Source organism: Acomys russatus, chromosome 1 (assembly GCF_903995435.1).
Source record: "Acomys russatus chromosome 1, mAcoRus1.1, whole genome shotgun sequence".
Taxonomy (NCBI): domain Eukaryota; kingdom Metazoa; phylum Chordata; class Mammalia; order Rodentia; family Muridae; genus Acomys; species Acomys russatus.
In genome coordinates, this window is record NC_067137.1 from 38,367,755 (window position 1) to 38,394,089 (window position 26,335).

The 26,335-nt window shown below is 43.5% G+C and overlaps 1 protein-coding gene across 2 annotated transcripts in view; it reads left to right on the forward strand.

The window, feature by feature from the left end:
• Mboat2 (membrane bound O-acyltransferase domain containing 2) overlaps positions 1 to 26,335 on the forward strand; it is a 125,806-nt gene that overhangs the window by 26,880 nt on the left and 72,591 nt on the right. For both annotated transcript variants that reach the window (XM_051144107.1, XM_051144098.1), the window contains exons 2-3: positions 17,168 to 17,313; positions 21,880 to 21,957. In XM_051144107.1, coding sequence (XP_051000064.1) covers positions 17,168 to 17,313; positions 21,880 to 21,957 — 224 coding nt within the window. The remainder of the gene's footprint in view (positions 1 to 17,167; positions 17,314 to 21,879; positions 21,958 to 26,335) is intronic.

Below are 26,335 nucleotides of genomic sequence, written 5' to 3' on the forward strand. Positions count from 1 at the left end.
TAGAATTTTAAGTTAGCATTAGAGGAAGTCGTGTCTTTCCTGTCCCCCTGCCCCAAACTCCTTATTTTTAGTGCTCCACGAATTGGTGCAACCTCCCCTTTCCGGGGGGTTGGTTTTAGAGTTCAGTTTTGCAGTAGAATAAACGCCACCACAATGTATTTTTAGAGGGTAATGGAAGCCAGTCCCACACTTAGGTTTAAGGTAAACCTTAGGCTTCTACCTAATCCTAGGGAGGAGTGGCTTTGCAAATAGTGGGATTGTCACGTCCTTGATTTCTTTTGTAGTCTTAGTCACAAACATGCACACAGCCCATGTAGAATTGAGAATCATATTCACGATTGTGCAGCAGGTTCCCAGAACCTTTCATCTGTTCCCAGGGCCTGGGATTCCCGCAGCTTTGTCTGTCCTTTGTCCTGAAGACCATAACTAGGCAAGCAAGAAACCACTTGAAAGACTGGTTTTATTTTATTTTTTTATTTTTTGGCTTTTTGACACAGGGCCACTATGTATTTTTGCCTGTCCTGAAACTAGCTATATAGATCAGGTTGGCCTTGAACTCACAGAGATCTAACCTGCCTTTGCCTTCTTAGTGCTGAGATTAAAGGCATTTGTCACCAGGCCCAGTTTGAAATGACTTGTTGGTATCTAATGTTGCAACACAGGGCAGGGTGGAGGCCGATGGGAGGATGGAAAGTGCGCACAGAGAGAAGCCTCCCAGAGACTATATTACCTGTTAGAAAGGGGTGTGGCTTCTGGTCTTCCATCAATCACAAGTTGTGTGAAGGTAAAACTGGCAGGTTCCCAAGGCATATTATAGCTGAAGCCAACATTCCTCAGAGCTAGTGCGAGCTGCCGGAGCAGCTGTGACTGGAGCAGAGCCCCCTGTAGCAGCAGTTGTGATGCAGAGGTTGTTGCACCTGGAGCAGGTTGTCCTCAGGTCTTCTGTGAAGTGTTCAGAGCAGCTGGGCTGCCATGACGGTCTGGCTAGTCAGTCAGTCACCAAGGAGCTTGTTTGACTGACAGCTCTTCTCAAGTCAGCTGAACACAAGGGAAGAGTGAGAGCTAGCTCGAAAATGTCAAAGAACTTATCTATGTCTTTGGTCACTTAAGCGGGGAAAAACCTCACAGGGTGTGGACAGTAAAGGCCCAGCATTCTCAGTAGTACTTAACAATGCTTAACCCCTGGCCAGATACTCTGGGAGGGGTGCCCATCTGCCTCAGCAAGAGGAGCTTCGGAATGAGGAATTCAACATGTTGTTCCCGCACATGTTCAGCACTTGTTGAAATAGTACCAGTTGTTCCACCAAGGTCCCGTAAGCATCAAGCTCTAGTTCCCATTTAGGGCTTGTTTTGATTTTCTTTACAGATTTCAGACTCCACAAGCATGGATAGTAGTTCCTGCTTACATATTATGAAACCACGATGGGGAAGATAGTATGGAGGCAGAGGTTGCTCCATGGAGAGCTGGAACAAGGATTTGTGCTTATGGCCCCATAGGTGTCCCAAGCAGCCTGCATGATGTAATGGATGGCGTCTGTGTGCGCGACTGTGTACCCTGTCATGTGTGGGTCCCAGCAGTAGCTCCTTTTAGAACCTATTCTCAACCTATGGATCATGACCCCTTTGGGGGTCAAGCAGCCCTTTCACAGGGGTCACAGATCAGAGGTCCAACATATCATAAATTTACATTATAATTCATAACAGTAACAAAATTACAACCGTGAATAGCGACAAGAGACTATTAAAGGGTCGCAGCGTTAGGGAGGATGAGAACCGCTGTCTTAAAAGGACTGCTTTTTTCTTCGAAACATGAGGCTGAAGGTTGTGTGTGGAGGATGATCTTCTCAAAGTAAAATCCTTGCAAACTTAATCATCTTAGCTTTCATTAGTACAAATTTCTCACAGCGCATCTCAAAACTGAGCTAGTTTTCTACGGCTGCTGACAGCCTTTGACTACTTAGTTCCGGTGCTCCGTACAGCCGTGCAGGATGATCTCGTGCTCGCCGTCATGTCGGTGAATCCTTGATGATTCGGGTCTGTAGTCTGTGATGCAGAGGGACTTCCATCTGTGGCTCTCACCCTAGTGCTGGAGCAGACAGCGCTGTTACAAGTCTGATGGGTACAGAGGTGTGGCAGCTCGATTTCCTTTTGCCTTCTCAGCGTACCTAACTTGGGAGGGTCTGTGTTGATCACCCCGGATGTGAGGCTATGTTGATTGCTTGCCACATGTTGCTGTATAATTTGGAAGTCAAATGCTTGTGATTTATAATAGCTGTTGAGCTTCTGCTTAATTTAGTTTCAAGCAATAGCAAGAAGAAAATTCATTTACATTCGCAGACACCCCCCCCCAACTTTGAAACAATGTGTTGCTCTGCATAAGAGAAATGAAAATGTGAGCTTGCAAGTGTTTACTAACACCTGTCTGCTCAGCTGATGCTGCGCCAAGAATAGGTGCTAGGGGATACAGTAAACAAAGGATTAAACATTTCCCCTCTAAGCCGGTGGATCTCTGTGAGTTCAAGGCCAGCCTGGTCTACATAATGAGTGCCAGGCCAGTCAAAGCTACACAGTGAGACCCTGTCTCAACAAAACAAAACAAACAAAACTCACCCTCATGAACTTGTATTAGCAAGAATTTTAATGGATTACTATAAAGGTATTAAAGGCAAACTAACCAGTTTTGACTTTAGGGGGCCAGTGTGTGCAGACTCTAAAATTAAAAAAGAAAAATAAATTAAAAATACTTACACAGGTCAATATGAATTGTTAAGATATATTATGTTTAGTGGCCAAGGATCCCAAAGGCAAAACTGTCTTGGGTTTGTGATCACCAATAAAAGCTAATAGGCCGGAGAGATGGCTCATTGGGTAAGAGAGTACACTACACTTGGAGAGGACCCAAGTCGGCTTCCCAGAATCCTCTTGGCACATCTCACAGCTACTTGCAACTCTAGCTCTAGCCAGGGAGGTTCTCAGCCTGTGGGATGTGACCCCATCGGGGGTCAAATGACCCTTTCACAAGGAGTTGAATATCCAATAGCCTGCATATCAGATATTTACATTATGATGTATAACAGTAGCAAATTACAGCTGTGAAGTAGCAATGAAAGTAATTTTATGGTTGGGGTAACCACGTGAGGATCTGTGTTAAAGGTCACAGCATGAAGGTGGTTAAGAGCCACTGTTCTAGGGCGTCCAACACCTTTGGCCTCTGCAGGCACCTGCACTCATGCCAACCTTCCCACACATAGACACAGACAATCACAAATAATACCAATAAATCTTTATTTAAAAGGCCAATAGGTTTTGTACTGGCATGATCTATTTTGAAGTATGTGTTATTTTGGTGAAAGTGTGATTTCAAATCAAAGAAGCAATGTTGATATTGTGAGTACAGTTCTTTTTGAATAAAAAAAAAAGCCTTACTTCTAAATTGTGTGTGTGAGAGAGATGGCGGGGGTTGGGGGGGAGGGACAGAGAGAAGGGGGAGGGAGAGAGAGGTAGTGTGTGTGATATGCATGCCACAGCATACATGTGAGAGTCAGAGCACAAATGAAGGGAGTTGATTTTTCTCCTTCTACCATGTGGAGCCTGAGGGGCCAACCTCAGATTACAGGGCTTGGCAGTTTGTGCCTTTACTCCTCAGACCATCTGACAGGCCCAAGGCTGGCTCTTTTATGGCAGAGTTAAGGGCTATGACAGACTATCTGGTTCCCAGACTATGGTAAATCTCAGGCCGATGGGCTCATTGACTCAGTTCCAGAGAGAGCAGTCTCCAAGAAACTGGAAGTGAGGGGATTTTTCACTGAAATGCTTCTAGCCTTTAGACCATGAAAACGATGAGTGGGGAGGAATGTAGACATTTAGGTGCACCCCCTCTCTGTTCATTCAGAAATTGCTTATCCGGAAAGAATGGAATGTAACTGACATGAAATGACTTTACCAAGCTAAACATGACTTTCAGTTGCACTCTGTGGTTTTTAGCTTAACACAAAGGATGATTAATTTGGATTTATTTAGTTTAAAAATATTTAAATAGTCTTACTGATATAGATGACACAAAATAGTCTATAAAGTAACAGTGTAAAAGCTGATCTTTGTCATAGATACCCACCCATCAAACTTATCACCACATTAAAAGTAATAAACATATCTTGGCGCATATGGGATTTGGATGGGCAATTGACATATAATAGGGAGATAGCAAATAGTCCTGAAAGGGATGCCGACAGACTCCTGTTCATTGTGTTCTAAAAATACCCATCCATCTACTAAAAGACTGACCAATTGTCATGGCCGATTTTGTTGTCTGTTTCCTTTCTGGCCATACAGTTTTGTGACGCAGGAACAACCTGCTGAGGCACTCATGTGTCTGCTGTGTCTGTATGGAGGAACTTGCTGCATGCTGACCAACCTGCTGATTCCCATGTTTCCCGGGTTTCTGATTCTGAAGCTTGTAATGGCAGCAGATAGAGTTTTTATCACACGAGAGAGCTGTGTACTGTTGTGTTAGTAGCGCGGTAAACCCTGCTGGATTGTGAGTCTCTTTCTGCGGCCTGACCCCTCCCACTTCTCTCAGTGAATTTAGTGTAGAGTGGGGAGGGAAGAGGAGAGGCTGGTGTGGTGGACTGGCGAGCTAGAGTGAGGTGCAGGTACAGCAGAGGATTCTGGGTGTGTCCAGTTTGAACTTTGTATAGGGTGGTTGTCTGTACAGTCTCTTCCGGCAGCGAATCGAGGCTTTCCTTGGGATGGTTAAGAGCACTTGTCCCTGCAGAGGACCTGGATTTGGTTCCAAAGTTGCCTTATTCTGACCTCTGCATGTACCGGGCATGCATGTGGTGCAGACATATATGCACGCATACTCTCATACACATAAAATAAAATGAGTAAATCTAAACAGAATTTTAATTTTATTGATTAGTGTTTCTATGTATATTGTGCGCATTTTGTGAGGACAGGCTGGGTGGGGGGTGGTCACGTGAAGCATGGGAGGGTGGCACATGTACGACAGTGTGCCCAGGGAAGTCAGACAGTGGCTTTGTGGAGTGAATTTGCTCCAACCCTGGGATTTTACTGCCATGCCTGGCTTTTTACGTGGGTACTGGGGCTCTTTATCATTTCAGCCTTTAAAAAAAAATGAACTTTACTGCCTGAAAGAAAAGTCCATTATATATTCCCTGGTAGCCTAATGTGACAATATTAATTTAAAATCAGTCTTTAATTTTTTTATAAGAGCATATTGACATTTATTGACTGGATTTAAATTTAATGATCAATATGGGAGAAATTACCACCTTCATGATACTAGTTCTCCCTATTTGGGAAGTGTGTGCCCTTTTACATATTCATGCATTAATGTCTTACTGGCCTGGAGAGATGGCTCAGGGCTTAAGAGCACTGGCTGTTCTCCAAAAGGACCTAGGTTCATTTCCCAGCACCTACATGGCAGCTCACAACTGTGTGTAACTCCAGTTCTAGGGGATCTGACATGTCCACACAGACATACATGTAGGAAAACACATTTAAAAATAGAAATAAGTTATATATAAAAAATTAAAAGTCTTCAAAGCATTTAAATTTTTAAGTAAGTTTGTATATTTTCAAGATTATGTTTACTTACTATTTCATGTTGCCATTATGCGTGGGATTTTGAGTTTTGATTGTATTTTCTCATTGGCTATTATTGTATGAAAGGTGTTGATTTGAGAGAGAGCGGTGACTTGTCTAAGAGCACACTGCTGATTAATAAGAGCTGCATGCCACACTACGGTGCCGCCTGTTCTGCCTTCTTCCCTGTGTTGTTCTGTAACTGATCTTCTGTATAACTCTATAAACACCCAAAGACAATTGCATGTTGACCAACAGGAGTTATTTTAATGTCATCGGGGTGATATTTAATAAAAGCTTCACTGAGTGATTAATTATTTTCTGTTACTTAGTGTTTCCTCAGCTCATTTGAAAATTGTAGGTGTTTGAAATTGATGAATGTGATACTTTGATTTTGAGTCTGTATAAACTTCCCCTGCCCCCTGTTTGTATTTAGCAATGTGGAAAGCTAGAAATGACAAAGCAAGTCTGACATTGATTTTTTTTTTACTATTATTTGCTAATTTCATAAATTTATATAATATATTTAGATCAAGACATTTGAAAGCCAGTCTGATGTGGAATTTTTTATTATTCCTTTGGAAATATTATTTTGTTTTTTCCTTTGTTATTCTACAGTTATAGGTGGTTGTGAGTCAGCTGACAGAGCTGCTAGGGTCTGATCTCAGGTCCTCTGGAAAAGCAGCAAGTACTCTTAACTGCTGAGCCATCTCTCCAAGCCCTGTTCTTTCTTCTCTTTTATATTTCCTTAGAACTTAAAAAAAAAACAACCCTTTTTAGAGACACTTAATGTTGATCTGCTGTCAAAGAAGTAATAAATTACTAAGCAACATTTTATATTTCTCAAAAACAGTAGAGAGTTCAATTATGACTTTTTAAATTTTATTTTATTATTATTAGATATTTTTTATTTTTACACACACACACACACACACACACACACACACACACACACATACACAGTAAGTTACCTACAGCAAGAAGAACCACGAAACACTTTTGGCTATTTGTATTTGGCAGCCTTGAAGAAAACATATTTTCTGTCTTGGTGCATCTAAAATTCTGAATGTAAATCAATAGCTATCATATCTCATCATTATCAGCTTAAAATATCTATCTAGACCTAAAAAAGATGTTTTTACGTCAATTGTGATGTTAAGAAAACTGTATAGTGGTATTTTACAAGTAATTGTGGGCCATGTGTGGTGACAAATGCCTTTGATTCCAGCACTTCAGAGGCAGAGGCAGGTGGATCTCTATGAGTTCAAGGCCAGCCTGGGTCTACAAGAAAGTTTCAGGACAGCTAAGACTATATAGAAAGACCTTGTCACCAACAAAACAACAAAACAAATGAAAAAATAAATAGTTATAACAAACCCCAGAAAAACCCACTCTCCTTAGTAGGCTGGTATCTACACGAACTTGACAAAGCCGAGGAGTGTGGAAATGGTGTTCTCCAAATGGCATTTGATAATTGTTCTGGCCTATGATCGTTTTCAGGCTTCTCAAAAATTCCCCTTTGAGAAGATGCTGAGGCTTAATTTGTATCCTTTTAGAAGATGACAGTGTCACAGCTTCAAAAAGAAAGTCTTAGAGTTTCATCAGCACCCGTGTGGCAATTGCTCATGCAGGAGTATGTTCCTTCTGTGCTGTGGAGCCACCAAGACGGGCCTTGCCTTGGCCAGGAGATGTCTCAGAAGTAACTCTGAAGCTGAGTATTAGGTCTCTGAAGGGAGCCTGGGAAATTCTGAGCATCTGTCACTCAGAGTGGCTGGGGCACTGACAATAAAACTCTCTGCTGTTGACAGTGCTATGGCCTCTGTAGCCTGAATGCATTCCACAGCTTGCCTTGGTGGAGTTCTTAGCTTGGTCTGTAAATATCAGCTACAAGGATCTGTGGCTCATCTTCAGTCCAGAGCTCTGTAGAAACAAATGATCATCTCCCATGCACTATGGTTCCCTTCAGATACCTGGATGCTACAGTAATGAGGTTCTGGATGGTGGGGCCAACAGAGCAGCTGGAGCCAGGCTCCATAAATCACAGCAAGGCAGAGCAGCCTCAGGCTGTTATGTGACCGTCTGTCTTGTGGCAGTGGTCACATATTTTTTATGTCTGTGTACTGTAGTGCCTACTGTAACCATGACTAATGCATAGTTAAAAATAAGACCAGTGTTCAGTGTATCTCTCCCTGTTCCCTGTTCCCTGTTCCCTGTTCCCTCCTGCCATAGATAAGCACTTAAGTGACCTCAGTGATAATCACCTTCATATTTGCTACAATATTATCACTTTATATGGTCATCCTCAGCCGGTATGCATTATTGCTTGCTTTTTGGAATCTTTAGTGGAATATGGTTATATGTATGTGTGTGTATGTATGTATGTATGTATGTATGTATGTATGTATGTATGTATTCTGAGTAGGTTCAAGAGCTGGGTGCCTGCTCTTGCACAGCAGTATGCTAAGTGCAGCGCACATTCTTGTTACATGCCTCCTGTCAGAGGCTATTCTGTTACCTCCATTACTCTGTCTAGTGTTTCATTGGATGAATACATCACAGTAAGCTTGGCCATTTTACCATTGAGGGCTTTTAAAAATGCGTTTGGCTATTATGAACATTGGGTTTGAACATCGTATTGTCTATATTCCATTCAGTGCCCATGTTGTACCCGTAAGTGTGGAGTGGTTGGCTGTAGGTAGACCGTCTTCAATTCCGTAAGAAAATGCCAAGCAGTTTTCTAAGGTTGATGTTGGCCTTGTGTGAGAATCCCATTACTCAGACACTGGCATCTACACTTGACACTACTAGACTTTAAAGTCTGGCATATGTGATGGTGTGTAATGGGGTCTTTTTTAGGACTTAACTAGTATAGACTCCTAAAGATTTAAAACATGTTTCTTCGTATCTGGGCCCTGTAATTTCTGCTTGAATTTGAGGTTGATTTGCAGCAGAATGTGTTGGCTGGAAAGAACATTGGTTTTACAGTTAGCTGCACATGAGTTTTACCTGGAGAAGTCATAAAAAAAATTCAGTCCCGTTTCAAACACAGAGGTAGCCAGAGTCTCCGTAACCTTTTAGAGGCTGATTGAGCACCAGCTGTACCAGATGGAGCTGAGCGCAGCATCCCTGACGCTGGAGGTGTTCTGTCTTGGGAGCCTGCGAGAACACCCTTGACTTTTGGCTCTTGGCTGTCTGCCTCACTCCCTTTCCGCCTCTTTCTCATCAGTGCAGCCTCACAAGTACTGTTCCTGTGGAGGGACTGAGGATGTGTGTTTTGTAAGACACCATAATGTTACAAAGTAGCCTTAGAACAGGGCATTCCATTGAAGTCAGTGGATGCTTGTGATCTCTTTAACAAGCAAGTTTGAAACATTATTTCAACATGCTCTGTATACTGTTACTACTGTTTTGTTGGGAAAGGATTTCATTATGTGGCCCAAGCTAGAGTTGAACTCCTGGGATTCAAGCAGTCCTGGAATCAAGCTGCTGGAATCTCACAAGTGCCAGAATTGTAGGCATATGGCACTATTCCTGGTTATATAATTATTATTAAGTACTTTGCTTTAAGAAATTATTCACAGTAAGCCTTTGAAGTCAGTGCATATTTGCACTTAAGACCCATCTCAGCTTAAAGAGTATCCACAGACAAGCACTCACGGCCACATGTGGCTCGTAGCTATCAAAGTGAACAGTGTAGGCATGCTAGGAAATCGCTGTGGTAAGCGCATTGTTTGCTATGAATTTTGAACACCTAGGGACCCTTCCACCTCTCTTAGTAAATAAAATTTAATTCAAAAAGAGCAAATGCAGCCTGTTGCTCAAACAGAAGGTGACTGTGTGCATCTAATGATCATTAGCTGCACACATAAGCCTGTGTGCACCCTCAGTGGATGACAGATTGGGGAAGGTCCATTTTGGGAGGCCAGAGGGAGACGCACATCCTGAATCTGTCATGTCTTGTCTTCTTTTAAAGTGGAGATGCTGCTGATTACCTGAGCATCGAGAAAAACACAGTTGTGAATGCATAAGACATCCTACTTGGAATGGGGCTGCTGGCTCCAGGAGCATTAAGATGGTTAAAACAGGAAACAGATAAACATTAATGTCCAAAGTGTTTTTTTTTTTTTTTCACTCAGAACCTTTATTTTCTGATTCATCAACTGTTTTCTGATTTTTCTTTTAAAAACAACCCAACACATGCACAGATGCACATCACATATTGAGGTCGTGCAGCGATGTGCGTGGGGTCGAAAGATCACGTGTCCCACAGAGGAAACTGCTGTTACAGAACAGCCATGGATACATATAAAAGGCCAGCCATAGACTGGGAGACGCTGTCTGCAAAACAGCGATTCAAATAGTCATGAGCAAAATTAAACCCACTAGAGAAACAGGAAAAGGATATCAAGTGGAAGCTTTATGTCCAACAGATCTATGAAAAAAATGACATTTCAAAAAAAAAAAAAACTAGTGAGATAAAATCTTCTGTTCTTTAACTCGGTGAAAATGCAAAGTCGGCAGTACCAAATGTTGCCAGGCATGTGGAGCGGTGGCACTCCTGCTGAGTGGGTGCCTGAGCAGGCCCAAGCTGCTTAGGAGAGAATTTAGCCATATGTATGTAGTTCAGTGGAAGACGCTTACCTGTGAGTCTGCACCCATGTAGTCGCACAACAGAGTACTGTGCAACAGGCCAGTGAGTGAAGTGCAGTGTGTCGTCCAGACGGCCACCACAAAGTGCTGAGAGTAACTGCGGGAGCTCAGTCTGGCTTCTACCATTTAGAAAGGTAAACATTCAGAGTGATACAATATAGAAAATGCACAGAGGTGTGAAAATGCATGGGGGAGTACCACAGCCATCCCCAGACTGGTGATGTCGTCTTGTGAGGATTGAAGGAGACGCCTGGGGATGGAATAGTTTGCATAGGAGGCTTTATTGTGCGTGTAAGCTTGCACACACTGGGGCATTTCAATTCTCTCCATTTCATCTAATGCCTTGATGTCTCGTTTTCTAGGCTGCAGCACATGGAAACAGAATAGCCTGTGGTTGGTGGCTCTAAGAGTGCCTGGTGCTTCCCCGGTGGTGGTCGTGCTACCTGCAGTTAGTGAAGTATGGTAGATGCTCACAGGTAGACTATGGTGATGAGTGTCTAGCACGGAGCACACAGCAGGTTGTGTCAGTAGAGACAGGTGCTTATTGGACACATGTCTGCACACGCGCCAGCTTGTCTTCTCACTCTGTTATTTGACTTTCTCACTTACAGTACATCTTGGTGATCATAGTCCATGCCAAAACAGACAAATCACATGAATCTTTTTACCACATTAAAAATGTTTAATTCTAGCTGGGTGGTGGTGGTGCACACCTTTCATCTCAGAACTAGGGAGGCAGAGGCAAGGGGGATCTCTGCGAGTTCAAGGACAACCAGGGCTACACAGAGAAACCCTGTCTTGAAAAAACAAAACAGCAACAAAAATTGATTAGATCTAATCTGTGATTTATTTTCATGACTTGTACACTAGGTTCTTTTGTATGACAACCCCCACCCCCACCCCGGACTATCTTTTAAGAATTCTTTGTAGACATTTGTACTATCTTTTAAGAGTTCTTTGTAGACATATCTTAGTTACTTTTGAGACAGTCTCACTATGAAGTCCAGGCTGCCCCGGCCTTGACCCTCCTCCAGGCTCACTGCCCTAGTTGCTGGCAGGAGTATATTTTAATATAGACTGATCCTTTGTCATGTGTCTCATAGAGATGCTTAGTCTTTTTTTTTCTACACTGTTACTTACACTGTGCAACTTTTGCTGCATAGAAGTCTCAAGTATTTATATAAGAAATCTGTTTTTATCTATAAATTATCATTGTTAAATTATTTGTGTTAGATAGGCTATATTCTCTTACTTTTTTATTTAGGATGTTTATTTATGGTGTTAATTTTCACATCTAGTTAGGATAAGCTAGGATTTGCTGTAGTAACAAGCCATGACTAATACGGTATAAAACATCATTTTTTTTTTTTTTTTTTAAATCCCTCCATCTCTGGTCATGGGCTGACACAGAAGCCTTTGCTCCTCATCATTCTTGAGATGTCTCAGACAAAAAGACAGAGCTGACCATGGTTGATCTGGCCCTGTTGTAGCACCGCTCTGCTACCAGTATCCCTCCATTAAAGAGTTGGAGTGCAGTACCTTGCTAATGGGTTAGTTTGTGCTCCTTACAATTAGGAGAGAAATTTTGACGGTTTTATTGGACATTGATATTTATAAATCGTCTATGCAATTTTGTCCAGTTTTCTTGTGTAGGTCATACTTTTCCCACAAGTGACTTCCTTTTCTGCAGTTTTGCAGTATTTTCCCTCACTTTTAACTTATTTTTTGCCTTCTTTCCCCTGTATATCGTCTTAAGATCTTTATATAGTTTTAGAAAAACCAACCTGTCAATCTTTTCTTTTATAACGTCTGTTGTTCTCTTCAAAAATCTTATAAAATTCCTAATTGCTTTTACAGATTTATTTGGGACGTTACTACTTTCTTTGAATGTCCTTTAGTTAGTGTTGTCTCTGTTACTTTGAAGTGGCACAAGGCACTGAGAGTTAAGTGGCATGTCCCTCACTGATGAGTAGAAAAAGCACTTTAAAGAGCAGCTTCTTTGATGCATCTCAAGCTGAGGCTTTTGTAAGTATTTTTACGTGCAGCCGATTACAAAGGCTTATGTATTAATGAGGAGCTTAGTGAGTCAGCCTTGAAGTAGTCAAAGTTCTCAGTTTTCTTTCCTCCCTTTCCCATTTCCCACTTCCAAATTACTGAGAGTGGGCAGTGATGGCGCATGCCTTTAATGTCAGCACTCGGGAGGCAGAAGCAGGTGGATCTCTGAGTTTCAGGCCAGCCTGGTCTACAAAGAGAGTTCCAGGACAGCCGAGGCTACATAGAGAAACCCTGTCTTGAAAACCCAAATTACTGAAAGCAGTTTATTCAAAGTCATCATTTTAAATATCAGGTAACCGGAACAGGATACAGCTCTTCTGTGCTGGGTGAGTTGGGCTCCAGAACCCTGCCAGAGAGGGTTTGTGGATGTTCAAGTCCTTTTCATAGAATATTCAGCACTTACCATGCAGTACACATTCTCTCGTTCATTTAAGTCATCCCTAGATGGCCCGGGACACCTGGAGCATTGTAAATGCTGTGTGAACAGCTGCTTCCCTGGACTGTAGGGGAATAACAAAGGAAAGTCTGGACATGCTCGATACAGATGCCTTATTTTCAGCCCATGGTTGGTTGACTCTAACAGTGTGCAACCTGCTGATACAACTGATTGTATTGTTAAAAGGATAGCTTTACGTGTGTGTGTGTGTGTGTGTGTGTATGTGTGTTGTGTATGTATGTGTGTGTGTGTGTGTGTGTATATATGAACTCACTCACACAGGCACAGAGGTCAGAAAAAAATTTGCATGCATCATTTTTCTCCTCCACCATGTGGGTCCAGATGTTAACTGAGGTTTTCAGGTGTGGTGGTGTGTGCCTTTACCTGTTGAGCCATCTCACTTACCCTTCTTACTTCTCTTAGAAGGACATGGGTCATATTGGATAAAAGAGAGAGACAGGGTCAAAGAGTGGCATGGAAGGCAAAAGAAAAGAGAGTAGTAGAAGAATATAGAATAAATACATTTTTAAAAACTCAAATAGCACATAAACTGAGACAGGTAATTCAATTCTATTTCACAGAGAAAAATAGATGCTAACTTTGGCTTTCCTAGTTCTAGAATATGTTTAAGGGCCATCAAGAGAGCCAGCTTCTTGTACATTGTCCTCTGGCTTCCAGTGCACGTTGTGGCACACGTATGCCACATTCATATACAACACACACACACACACACACACAGACACACACACACACGCACACACACACAGAGAGAGAGAGAGAGAGAGAGAGAGAGAGAGAGAGAGAGAGAGAGAGAGAGAATAAATATTTTAAAAGTAAAAAACCCAAATCCTTTTATTCTAAACTTTTCTTTTAGATGAAATCATGTATAAAAAGTTGACCTAGAACAAGCCAAATATACACCAACTTTCTTATTTTTTCTTTTTTTTAAGACAAGAGTTCATTGTGTGGCCGAGCTGGCCTTAGGCTCACAGCCCCGCTTACCTTAGTAGGAGTGCTGGTGTTACAGGTGTGTGTCCCCCCGTGCTAGGTGCGTGCCCCCCATACCAGGTGTGTGCCCCCCATACCAGGTGATACATCACATACCGTGAACCACGCCTGACATTTCCATAAAGCAGCCTCTCATCTGTGGAGTGAGATGGGATGACAGTGTCTGTCTCTTTTGGAATCCTGCCTGTGGCAGCTGAGTCTGGCCTTCAGAACACCCCAAAAGTAGAACCTGGCCCAGCAGAGTATCAACCAACTCTGACTGGGGTGTCACCCCATAGTTTGTGTGATCTCAACTTTAGAACATTAGCTGAGTACGACATGGGGAACAACTCCTTGTTGTGAGGACTTGGGGAGCTAACGTGATCAGAAGCGAGTGTGTGATGGGCAGTGTGTGTTCTTACTGGGTTTGGCCTTTCAATTGCACACGCTCTTTCCCACCCTCCCTTCCCAGGATGCTGCCTCTCCAACTTTCCTCATCTGTGGAAGGATAACTAAGGTGGTTTCTGTTTGGGAAAGCCTTACGTTTAGACCTTTAAAAAGAACGATGTGAGTGTTTGGATGTGTTTGTGTCATCCAGTCTTTTCTAACGGAGACACAGTATTTTGCACCCCTCCGCAGTCATATCCTGTGGTTTTCATGGGTGTTTCTGCCCTCTCTTCCAGGGTTCCCACACCCTAAGTGCCCATCTCGTGGGTCTGCCCGAAGGTCTCTCACCAGGAATGCCTGGGGTTCCTTTGTGCCCGGAAGGACCATCCCCTCCCCTGACTTTCAGTGTCCACTCAGATAGGCTCTGGGACTGTGCCTGGCCTGGCTCTTTTCTGCAGGGCTGCATCCCATGCATTTTCCTGGGCAACTAACAGAGATGAACGGTTTTACACTGTGGGTTCAGTGAAACCACCTCAATAGCAAGACAATTTCCTGATCTACAAAATGTGCCTGTGAGACTCTTTCAGCTATTCTTGCCACCTTCACCAGTAAAGCTGTGGTTACCCAATCACACGGCCAGTTTGGACTTCACTCCAGGAAGAGAGTGGGTGACTGGGAGACACTTCTCAGAGAGTAGTGGAGAGCTGCTAGGATTGGAACTACTGCCGGCCCCACCTGTACGGTGACAGTGGCCTCATGTCTTTGCACCTGTTCCAGGGTCTTTTATATATCTCAAGACTGTCACCTTCTCTGCTGCTGGGGTCCTTTAGCACTATAGGGCTCAGGGTCCTACCCAAAACCATCCCCTGTCTCTGTAGCTCTCTTCCAACTGTGTCCACAGCTCTCAGATTCACTTTTACCTCAAGCCTCTAGGACCATTCTGGAGGTCTAGACCCCTGTCTGGGAGTGCGCGTGACCCCTGAGCCCCAGTAAACCACACAAGCAGAAGGGCTAGTGTCTATTTTCCCACAGGCTGCTTGTCCATATTTCCTGGTCTTGACAAAAGTTGTCATCTTCTACCAATGGCTCTTGCCTTTTCTCGGGCTCTCGTGGCTTAGCCAGCCCTGACCCCTGTTGCTCTGATTGGCCCACATGCCCCAACTTCTACATTGTCTCTACATACACCTTGTTCTGTGCCTTCCAAGGCAGAGGAGGGGAGGCGCTGCAGTTCTCTATTCTACAGCCAGAGTGCCCATGCTGAGCTCCCCCCTCCCTCATCTCACGTACACCCATTTGCTCACCAAATGCACCCATTATATTATTGGTTCCTCGGGACGTCCTTTCCCTTATTGTCCAGCGCAGGGCTCTCATTCTTTAGGTTATAGGAATCTATATTGGATATTAAAAAATTATATATATAGTCTTGTGTGCAAAAATTGTGATTGTGCTGAGTGAGGCCTGGTCTCAGTGTCTGTGATGTGAAAGACCATGGCATTAAGGCTAGACGATTATAAGAGTCTGTAAAATCTCATCTTAGGACGTTTCTATCACAATCACAACTTCCTTTATGCTATATAAATATGTGAAGAGAGAAGAGGGTGAGCATTGGGGAGAAAGCAAGCTCCTCCAGGGGTCGGGGTGCAGTGCCAGCATTGGGAACTAGTGCTCTGGCCTACCTTTGTCGCCTGCTTTTGACATTCACCACTCAAGCGTGTTCTTAGAACATTTCTGTACAGCTTCTAAAAGGCTGGCTAATGTCTGCCGATGCTCCTGTCTATCTCCTTGCTTTTTCTGTTATATTCTGGTTGCCCTGGAATAGGGTTAAGGCTTTGTTTCCAGACTGCTTATGTTTTGTCTGTTGTAAATACTCTGCAAATTTGTTTAAATAAGAGCTATTTGGGAGAAAGGATTGAAGTACTTGAAAGTTTATAAAGTCTAAGGAGTGAATAGATATATAGCAGTAATTAGTGTCAAGAATAGTGATTTTTCTTACGTATTTACTTTTGGCAAATTTTTGGAAACTCAGTTAAAACTCTTCAGGAAAAGCAATTGCCAGAACCCACCAGAAAGATGTTTGCCTGGCATTGAACGTGTTTCAGAGAACAGTGGTCTCAGACACAGACAGTAGTGCCGGCTGCTCTTCTCACGACGCGAGGCAAGAATCTACTTGTCTATAGCTGTAGGAAGAGGCTGTTTTATATCCAGGCTTTAAGCAGTGTTTTCCTGCACACTTCATTAGACTGAGTCTCACAGGAGAGAAGGGCAGCTGTCCTTAAGCCTCTACATTCCACAAGAGACCCTTGATCTCAGGCCTGTGGGTGGGGAGAGAACACCCTCAGGCTTGCCTCTGCCTGTGAAGAGCTTGGCTCCAAGCACAGAGTGCTGTGGGGAGTTTAACAGTAGCCCTACCAGACTCAGGAAAGGTGTGGGATCCTTGCCCAACACACACCCAGGACTCTGTGTCTTACCTGTTGTCACTCACCCTCGCCATCCTCCCAGCCTCAGTAGTGATGCTTAGACCACAGCAGCTCCACTAAGCTCCCACCTCTGTGGACAGTCCTGTGTCCCCATTGCACTGACTCTGAAGGCCTGAGCTGTTTGTAGCCTCTGGGGACTCAGGGGAGCTGGGCCCTCCCCCTGAGCATTGTGGGGAACTTGGAGCTTTACTTTTCTACCAGTTGTGAAGAACTGAGTCATCTAAATGGTTTCTCTGTCCTTTTACCCATAGAATGCCCTGTGATTTTCATCCCTATGTCCCCATCGTTGTCCCTTTCTTCCAGGTATCCTGCCACACCCGTCCTCCCCTTTGCACACCTGTCTTCTACCAGGTGCAATACAGGAAATGTATATTGACTCATCTCCTAAGCTTGAAGCTCCTCCCTGGGGAATGCCGTGTTTATTGGTTTCGAGGGTTTTGGTTGTTGTTGTTGTTGTTCTTGTAAACTTCAGTTTTATATTAACTGGCATTTTTGTCCTTAGAATTTAAGTGTAAGATTGGAGGCTTCCCTTCTATTGCTAACACAAAATTTTAATTTTTCTTTACAGGTCAACTTTGTAGTGTGCCAACTCTTTGCCTTGTTAGCAGCCGTTTGGTTTCGAACGTATCTACATTCAAGCAAAACTAGTTCTTTTATCAGACACGTAGTTGCTACCCTTTTGGGCCTTTATCTTGCATTTTTTTGCTTTGGATGGTAAGTAATGATTTTGATCATGTTTAAATGGGTGCTGTTAGGTATATTTGGGAATTGAGTGTACAGAGGGTTACGTTATATAGAGTTTTGCTCTGAGATGTCCTTACAAAGTATTCTTTCAAGGCTAACTTCCAAAATCTTTACCCTTAATCTAGAAATGATGGCTTGGGCATGGGATCTCTTGATTTTTGTCTTAGAGAAGACTTATTTTTTTATAAGTTATGAAAGGCAGTCTGTTGTTAAGTAGTCCGTTTTACCCATCTTGCAAATATTTTATGCTGAGACAACCAGTAAATTATTGTTTTGTTTGTTCCTTTGGTTTTCTGTGTGCTGTTGGCTCTCATGAGTCTGGGAAAGCTCATTTGACTGACTCCTGTGCTATTGGCACAAGAGGCTTTTGTTTGTTCTTAGTAGAGAAAATTTGAGAGAGCCCAGTTTTTATTCAGGGTCCTGTGTGTGTCTGTGTCTGTGTGTGTGCTGGGGTGTGTGTGTGCGCGCACGCACACACACACCCCAGTCTTCCTCACTGGGCTAGCCTGAGAGTTTACACTTCGGGGCACTGCCTGTGCTGCTTCTTGGCACCCGTGGCGTGTCTGACCAAGGAAAGCAGGGCAGGAAGGTGCTCAGTCACTTTTGACAAGCCTCTGTGTGGAAGGCCTTCTTGATGACTTGCAACTTTCCCGCTTGGGTGAGCACTGGAAGGGGCCCACCCTTCCCAGATGGGGACCCTGGGCTTGCTCTTCTGCAGGCACCTGTCTGGGTTGAGACGCTGTGAGAGAGTGGGATGTGTCCTCGCTTGATCTGTGCTTGTGTGGTTGTCATGGTGGGCTGGATGGCTGGTGCCACTCTTAGGTAGTGCTTCCTTGTCTTCAGGTGTTTGTGTTTTCTCCTTTACAAGGGCCACGACACCTGCTATTTCTTAATCTGCCCTTTGCCTCAGCAATTACACATGTCTCCCAGGACCTCATGAACAATCAACTAAGAATAATTTATCCATGTCTATCACAAATCAATCAACTGAGCAAAATCTATTCCATCTTTACCGTATTGCCCTTGGCTGGCTGTCTAATAGGTCGCGGTGCTGCCCTGCTGTGGTAGGTGTATGCAGTGTTGTGATTTTGCCATTTTCTTAGGATTCAAGCATATGATCCTTTTCACTTCATGGTTGGTGTCAATCAAGTTTATATAATCACGGTTTTCTCTATTTTGACTGGAAGGAGGTAGTGTATGTTTTTAAACATCATAGAACTTTCCCAACATAGAATAATGTGATGGACTGTAATACACTCATTTCTCAGCTCCAACAGTTATTAACATCTGGCCCTTATTTTATCTTCCCCTACTTCCTTAAGCATCTTGGAGTGTGTCTCAGTGTGTACATCACTCCCCAATAGCTCAGTCTCTCGTATGTTTGTGTAGCATGTTTTCATGAAGGTTAGGGAACATTTCTAGCTCAGATTGGTCTGTGGTCTGTGGAAAAGCAGATGAGTATGTGGGCGGGGAGGGTTGAGTGGGGGCAGAGTGAGTGAGTCCCTCTCTTAGAAGTCCTTTGCTGAGGAGTCTCGCTGTGCTCAATCTTCATGGGTACCTTAGAACACGGCATCACACGTACCAGGCTTTAACTCAAGGTTAAGTTGTCAAGTTTCACATAATATATGGTGACAAGATATATATTTACTCAATTGGGTTCTATATTTTTAAAAGAGAGACCTTTAAAAAAATTCTTTTCTATAAATAACTTTGGAGGAATAAAGTGAAAATAAACTGAAAACACAAGGATTTGAAGAAAAAGAATTCTTTAGTTAAGAGGGGGAGAGCAAGTGAACTTTTGTTAGATGGAATTAGTTAATGGTAAATATTCTGGTTATTCTTTGGCTTTGCATTTGAGTGTGTGTGTGTGTGTGTGTGTGTGTGTGTGTGTGTGTGTGTGTGTGCTCGCGCACGCACCTGCTTTTTCCTCCTAAGAGGCAGTCCTACCACTGATTTTTACAACTTCTCCTTGGAGGAATTACTTGCTCTGTAAATGTAATCGCTCGCTTCACCTACTTCTGTTTAGCTACTCCTTCTTTTTTTTTTTTTTAGTGCCTACAAGCATCTTATAACAATTATTATTAATTTAAATACCTTTCATAAGACTATACAGTATTGATGGACCAGTGAGATGGCTCAGTGGGTAAAGGAGCTTGCCACCAAGCATGATAACCTGAGTTTGGTCCCTGGGAGCCACAGGGTGAAAGGACAGACCCTGTGTGCTGTCCTCTGTCTTCCACAGGACTGTTGGCACACACATGTGTGCACACAGTAACAGCAGACCTAGGAAAAACTTTCCAGGAGAGTGTAGGGTCATGAAAGCTTAGATTTTGAAGCCGGACAGAGCCGGATGGAATCTCAGTGCTCTGTGACTGGCAGCTGCTGACTTTGGGCACCCTAACTTCATCTCCTTAGCTTTACCTGTCTGTAAAATGGAGCCAGAGATTAATTGCCGAGGCCTGGAGCCCGAGACAGTACTGGTTAGCATGTACAGGGACTGATGTGTAACGGGGTGAGGGCCCCTTATCTGAAATTCTTGGGATTAGAAGTGTCTGACTTGGAATATTTGTATAGACTTCATTGGTTGAAGGTCTTTAATAAATAAACCTGCATTCTGGGGTGCTCCAAAATTGGAAACTTTTTGAGTGATTTGTGAATTAGGGAGGCTCCAACTTCATTTCCATTGTCCAGTTGGTCAAGATCCGGCTTTTCTCCGTTTATCCAGTCTCCTTGTTACAGTTTTTTTAGGTAGTGCTGAATTAGCTTCTTCTGTGCGGCTTTCTAGACCCAGGCAACTCTTCCATGTACTACTTTATAGTCCCCCACAGCCGAAGTGGCTAGAGTTCGCTTCCTGTGCCCATTTGCTAAGAGGAGAGCTCAGTGAGGGGCAGCGTGGGGAATGTCACTGCTTGTAGTGACTGAGTAGAGCAGAGGCCTGCTGCTAACTATGGAGTCCACAAAACAGGTGAATTCAGAACAGGTCGGTGTTGCTAAGCCTGACTTACTGCAGCAAAGATTAGCATGGTAGGTAGTTGCCTAAATGTTACTCTATACCAAAAGGCAGCTAAGCATTCTGGGAGCATGAACCTGAAGACCATCGAGCCATTAGGGCTATGTTTGAGGAGTAGAACTGTTGGCTTCAAAGTCTTTGTTTCCCATAGAAATTTACCTAGAAAGGAAAATGATTTCCGCAGGACTTGTCAGACATGCTCCTCCACCTTGTTGAAGAGATGTTTAAGTATTTAAAGTCCTTTAATGTACCCAGAAATCCCCATGAACATTCCCAAAGGTCTGTTAGTGAACGGTTGTTGTTAATAAATAGGTGGATATTTCAATTAATTGTTTTAAAGTTTCATTCTACTTTCATTTATACTTGTGTGTTTTCCTGTCTCCTCATAGCCCTCTGAGTATAGCAACACTCCAGGTCATAGCTGTTTTCTGGATGTGTGTATGTGGTGTGTGTGTATTTGTATGTGGGCAGAGTGTGTGTGTGTGTGTGTGTGTGTGTGTGTGTGTGTGTGTGTGTGTGTAGAGATGCAGACTGGCCTGGTCTATACTATCTTCTACAGGCCTGTCTTGGGGCCTACTCTTTATTTGTGTTATGTCTATAGAAAAATGTGTAAGCATTTTCCCACAGTCATATTATCGGATAGTTTATAATGAAGTTAAAAAGTAATTTTAATCATATGTTAAAATCCTTATTAATAATTTATATATAAAAATTGCAACAGTTTACTAAAAATCATGCCATCATAAAAGAAAATTGAAAGAGGGTGCGCGCGCATGTGTGTATGTGTGTGTGTGTACGTACGTACACAGGTACATGTGTGATGTGTGATCTCAGGGATGGTTTGGATTGATGTTAGTTCCAGAAGTCCATATCATATTTTGCCTGAAATTTGTGAAGTGAATGGATAAATTGGTTTTGTCATTAAATGGCGTGATTTCGATGTTGGTTTATTAGAAAGGGCTGTCATGCAGACTAGAGTGTTGTACAAACAAGTCGTAGTAAATCACTATGTATTTAAAGGAAGTTCACCTGACTTGAGCCACTGCAGTGAGAATAGATTTAGGTGGTTTTCAGTAACTTGTTTTGTGAATGACACCATTAAAAAGGTAAACACAAAGTAGAAGGCTAGACCTAGAGAAGTTTGGGGAAATAGCAGGCATTCTGTCAGGACTTTTCTGGAAGCCATATTTATTACTCCTTTTAAAAATTCTGTTCCTTGACTTATGAAGAAGGTGGCAATCCTGGATCTACATGGCCCCCACCCCGCTGCTTTCCTGCTGTTAGGTTATGCGGAGGCTGGGGACTGCTGGGTTGATAGGGGTTGGTTTTATTTATCCATCTCCTTTGGCCTGAGCTATGGAGCTCCTTGTCCAGGGTGTTTGAAGAATGTCATTTGGGTCTGGGAAGTTTCAGTCTTTTTTTGGGTGCAGGGTATGATAATTTTCTAGGTACAGTTGTACTTTTCCACCTGTAGCATTTGAACTTGATGTTTGTGGCTGCTCCTAATGCATTCTTACTTTTTCTAGGTATGCCTTACACTTTCTCGTACAAAGTGGGATTTCCTACTGCATCGTGATCGTAGCGGGAGTGGAGAACATGCACCAGTGAGTATTGACTGAGTTTGTATGGGAAAACACCTTCGCTTGAATAGTGTCTGGTCAGAGGTCACAGTAGAGTCATGCGTATGACACGACAATACGCCTGAAGCGCAGCGTTTTCTCAAGGAAGTGACAATATAAACTCCTGGTGTGCGTCCCTCTCCTGTCTGTGCAAGTCAGTTCCAGATCTCAGCACTGACATTTAAGGATGGGGGAGTTCTTTGATGTGAAGGACCTACACTGTGCGGTGTGTGGCAGCACCCCTGACTCCTACCCGTGAGACACTAGGCAAACCCTGAGCTGTGACAAATACCGGTGTTTCCAGGATACACCCCCAAGGGCAGGATTGTCACTGTTTAACAGCTCCTGGCCTAGTCTATAGGTGCTTAGCAATGGAGATCAGAACTGAAGTGAGTAGGTGCAGATGTGGAAGGTAAATTTAGGACTGAGTAACTAGTGGGAACTCTGGGAAAGAAACTGTCCCTCTTCCTGGCTTGCACACTGAAGTAGAAGCAGTTTTCCAAGGTAGGGACCCTGAAGGTAGAGACCTCACTGAGGGGTAATCAGACCCCTGGAACTGTGTTTGGTGTGCAGTAAACATGTAATGAGTATTTGCTGAGTCACTGTTGACTTAGGTGGCCGTGAGATGACAGCAGCAGTTGACTAGCTGGGTAGGCAGGGCTAGGGAGCTGGGCTAGAAACGTAAACGGCCATGATTGAAAACCCAAGGCCATAGCAGGGCGTGGTGGCACATACCTTTAATCATAGCACTCAGGAGGCAGAGGCAGCTGGATCACTGTGAGTTCAAGGCCAGCCTGGTCTACAAAGTGACTCCAGGAGAGCTAAGGCTAACACAGAGAGACCCTGCCTTGAAAAACCAACCAAACAAAAAAACAAAAAACAAACAAAACAAAAAAAACCCAAGGAGAGAGTCTGCCTGCAGACCCTGCTAGTGACATGTGACATACAGCATAGCATATGGCATATGTGCCAGATTTCTGGATTCCTAAAACACCTGGCTATAGTAGTTTTGCATAAGTAATCAGACCCTTATTGCTCGATTAGCTTGTCCCTAAACCTAATTTTATTTCATGTCTAACATGTTGGCCTCAGTTGGTCATCCCTTCTGCTGTACTATGCCGTTAGTCAGGCCTCTGTAGCACAGGAGCTGTAGTGTATAGTATCCAAGAGTATTTATTAGAGTGGCTTACACAGTCTGAGGCTGGATACTCCCTCAGTGGCCATCTGCACACCGAACAGCCAGAGCTAAGGTCAAGTAGAGGGAGGCCTCAGAGAGGCTGAAGGCCTGGAGAGCCGCTGGAGGGGACCTACACAACACTCAGGACTACAATGCCGGCAGGTGACGGCGTCAGCAACAGACCACCCACTCCGGAAGGTGTGACTCCAGTCTTCTTGGCTGGCTTCCTCTACATTTTCCTGTTGGCAAGCCTGCTGGATGGCGCCACCCTCTTTCAGCCAGGTCCCTTCTGATTTGCTGTCCCACACGCCAGGTTTTGGAAGTACTCTGACAGACATGCCTAGAAGTGTGCTCCGTGAATCTCCTTAGATGTCCCTCAGTGCAATCGTAGTGACAAGAGTAACCTTCACAGACGTGGTCTCCATTTTCTTACACAGCCCATGCTGGCTTTCCTCTCCCTTCTATGAACTAGCATGTAAAAGTAGATGTTTAGTTTTAATTTTGATAAGAGGAAAAAGAACATTTTGATAGTGTTTCTTTAGTGTATGCGCAAGTGCCTACTTGTCTGAATGTGTATCACTTGTATGCAGTGCCTACAGAGTCCAGAAGAGGGCGCCGGAACCTGTAGAACTGCAGCTATAGCCATACGGATGCTGGGAACCCAACCTAGCTCTATTTATAGGTAAAGCCTTATAGAGACAACAGCTTCCAGGGTGACACTTCATAACTGGTGAGAAAGAGTTGTATTTCTGACCTGGATGGTAGAGGGAAAGGCAGATTAAATTGCTGGAAACAGAAATCTAGGCTTCTACCACCTGAAGCAAGAATGGTAAGCTTTTGTATTGGAATGATAGCCATTTCGTATCTTTTTTTTTTTTTTAAATTATGCCTTCTCCTGAAAGGCAAGAATAGTCTGTAAAGTCAATGCATTAATACTTCAGACTCGCACTGTACAGGATGGTAGCTGCTAACCTCATGTGCCCTGTAAGTTTGTTTATTGGTTTTTTCAGACAGAATTTCCCTGTGTAGCCCTGGATGTCCTGGAACATGCTCTTTAGACCAGGCTGGCCTTGAACTCAGAGATCAGCTGCCTCTGGCTCCCGAGAGCTGGGATTAAAGGTATGTGTCACCACACCCAGCTCTCGTTCTGTTAGTTTTAATTCTTTAAGATTTAAAATGCAATTTCTTTATATTTTTAGCCCAATGTGGTATACATCTTTAATCCCAACGCTCAGCCTGTGGGTTTGGACTTGAGGTCATCTCGGACTACATAAGGATGTCATAAAAACAAAACCAATAAGCTAGAAACACTGAAGCACCCATGTAGCAACAGCAATAGTAATAACAATAAAAATAATAAATATGAGGGCTGGAGAGATAGCTCAGAGGTTAAGAGCACTGGCTGTTTTTCCAAAGTTCAGTTCCCAGCAACCACATGGTGGCTCACAACCATCTACAATGAGATCTGGTGCCCTCTTCTGACCTGCTGGCTCACATACAGACAGAATACTGTATACATAATAAATAAATAAATTTTTTTTAAAGTATGAATTCAATCTCAAGGTCAGTCCTAAATACATGTACATATGAGCAACACTAAATGAACTCAGTAAGATGTATGTATGTGTATTGTGTGCGTGTGCGTGTGTGCGCGCGTGCGCACGCGCGTGTGTGTGTGTGTGTGTGTGTGTGTGTGTGTGTATGTGTGTGTGTGTGCATAACAATAGTAATGATGGAAAAAAGAGGTCATGAATTTGAGATGGAGGAGTGGAAATGACGTAAACTCAGTATTCATATATGGGATTCTCAAAAAGTAACTGTAATAATGAAATGCAGTGCGTGGGTTGTAGTAGCTGCATTTCAGGTGCTTGGGAGCCACATGTCTGGCATGCGCAGTGGTGGTTTGGCCAGTGCAAACGGAGAGCATGTCTGTCGCCGCAGACAATTCTGGATGGCGCTGCGCGGCAATGCCCAGCTGTGTAACATGAGCAGTGCCGCCCTCTACAGTGACTTCTCAGGGAGGCTGTGCTGCCTGTCGATGTGCTCACGTGGGCACCGGCGTCAGGCGACACTGCCGATGGAGATGGGGGAGGCTGGGTCTTTTGAACTATTGGTGTTAAAAACAAATAGGTGAACAAACAATCAGAACAATGTGTGTTTTGGTCTCCTTTTTAGGTGGCTTCTAACTCAGTTCACGCGTACACAGGACTTTACCTTTTTTTCTTGCTTTCTTCTTGCTAACCTATATTTGTTCTTTTCAGTGTGCTTTTATGTGATGGGTATGTTTATTTGAAGGACTGGGGTCTAGAGCCTTAACAACGAAAGGATCTAAAAGCTCTTTACTTTTCTGAGTGCCTAGCAGGTCTGTGGTTTTTATGAGCTATTCATTATATAATTGTACCACTTTCTGTAACATTACCATGTGTTAAAATATTTTAATGTACTGTGGACTTGATTTCTATAGCTCCCCCTTTAAAACACTCATGTGCTACATCATTCAGATCCATATGTAGATAGTTTATCATTAGCGCTTAATCTAGGGGCTAGAGAGATGGATCAAAAACCATTGGTTAAGAGCGCTTGTTCCAGCTGGGTGTGCCAGCACTTGGGAGGCAGAAGCAGGTGGATCTTTGTGAGTTCGAGTCCTGCTTGGCATACACAGTGAGTTCCGGGTCAGCTCAAGAGACTGTCTCAAAAACAAAACAAGAAACCAAACCAAACCAAAACAAAAGAGCACTTGCTTTTGCAGAGGACTGGGGTTTCATCCCCAACACCCGCTTGGTGGTTTACAACCACCTGTAACTCCAGTCCCTGGAGACCCCATGTCCTTTTCTGACCTTGGGAACCAGACTTGCACAGGACACACAGACATACTTGCAAGCAAAACATTAGTACACATAAACAAGTCTAAAAAGCAAAACACAATTCAATCTATTCTGGAATTCAATGTTCTTTTTCTAGTTGGCATTTTCATGGAGGCTTTGGAATTGGGGGAGGGGCTAGGTGATAGGCATCAAGAAGAGTGTTTAGAAGCAGAGCAGCTTGCATGTCTTACCAGTAGGTCTGGGCTTCTATGACCAGTCAGAAACTGGTGACTGATAAAACAGCAGAAACTTATTTCTAAAAATTCTGGAAATTGCAGAGCCTAAGATCCATAGCCGACAGACTTGGTGATCTGACTGGAAC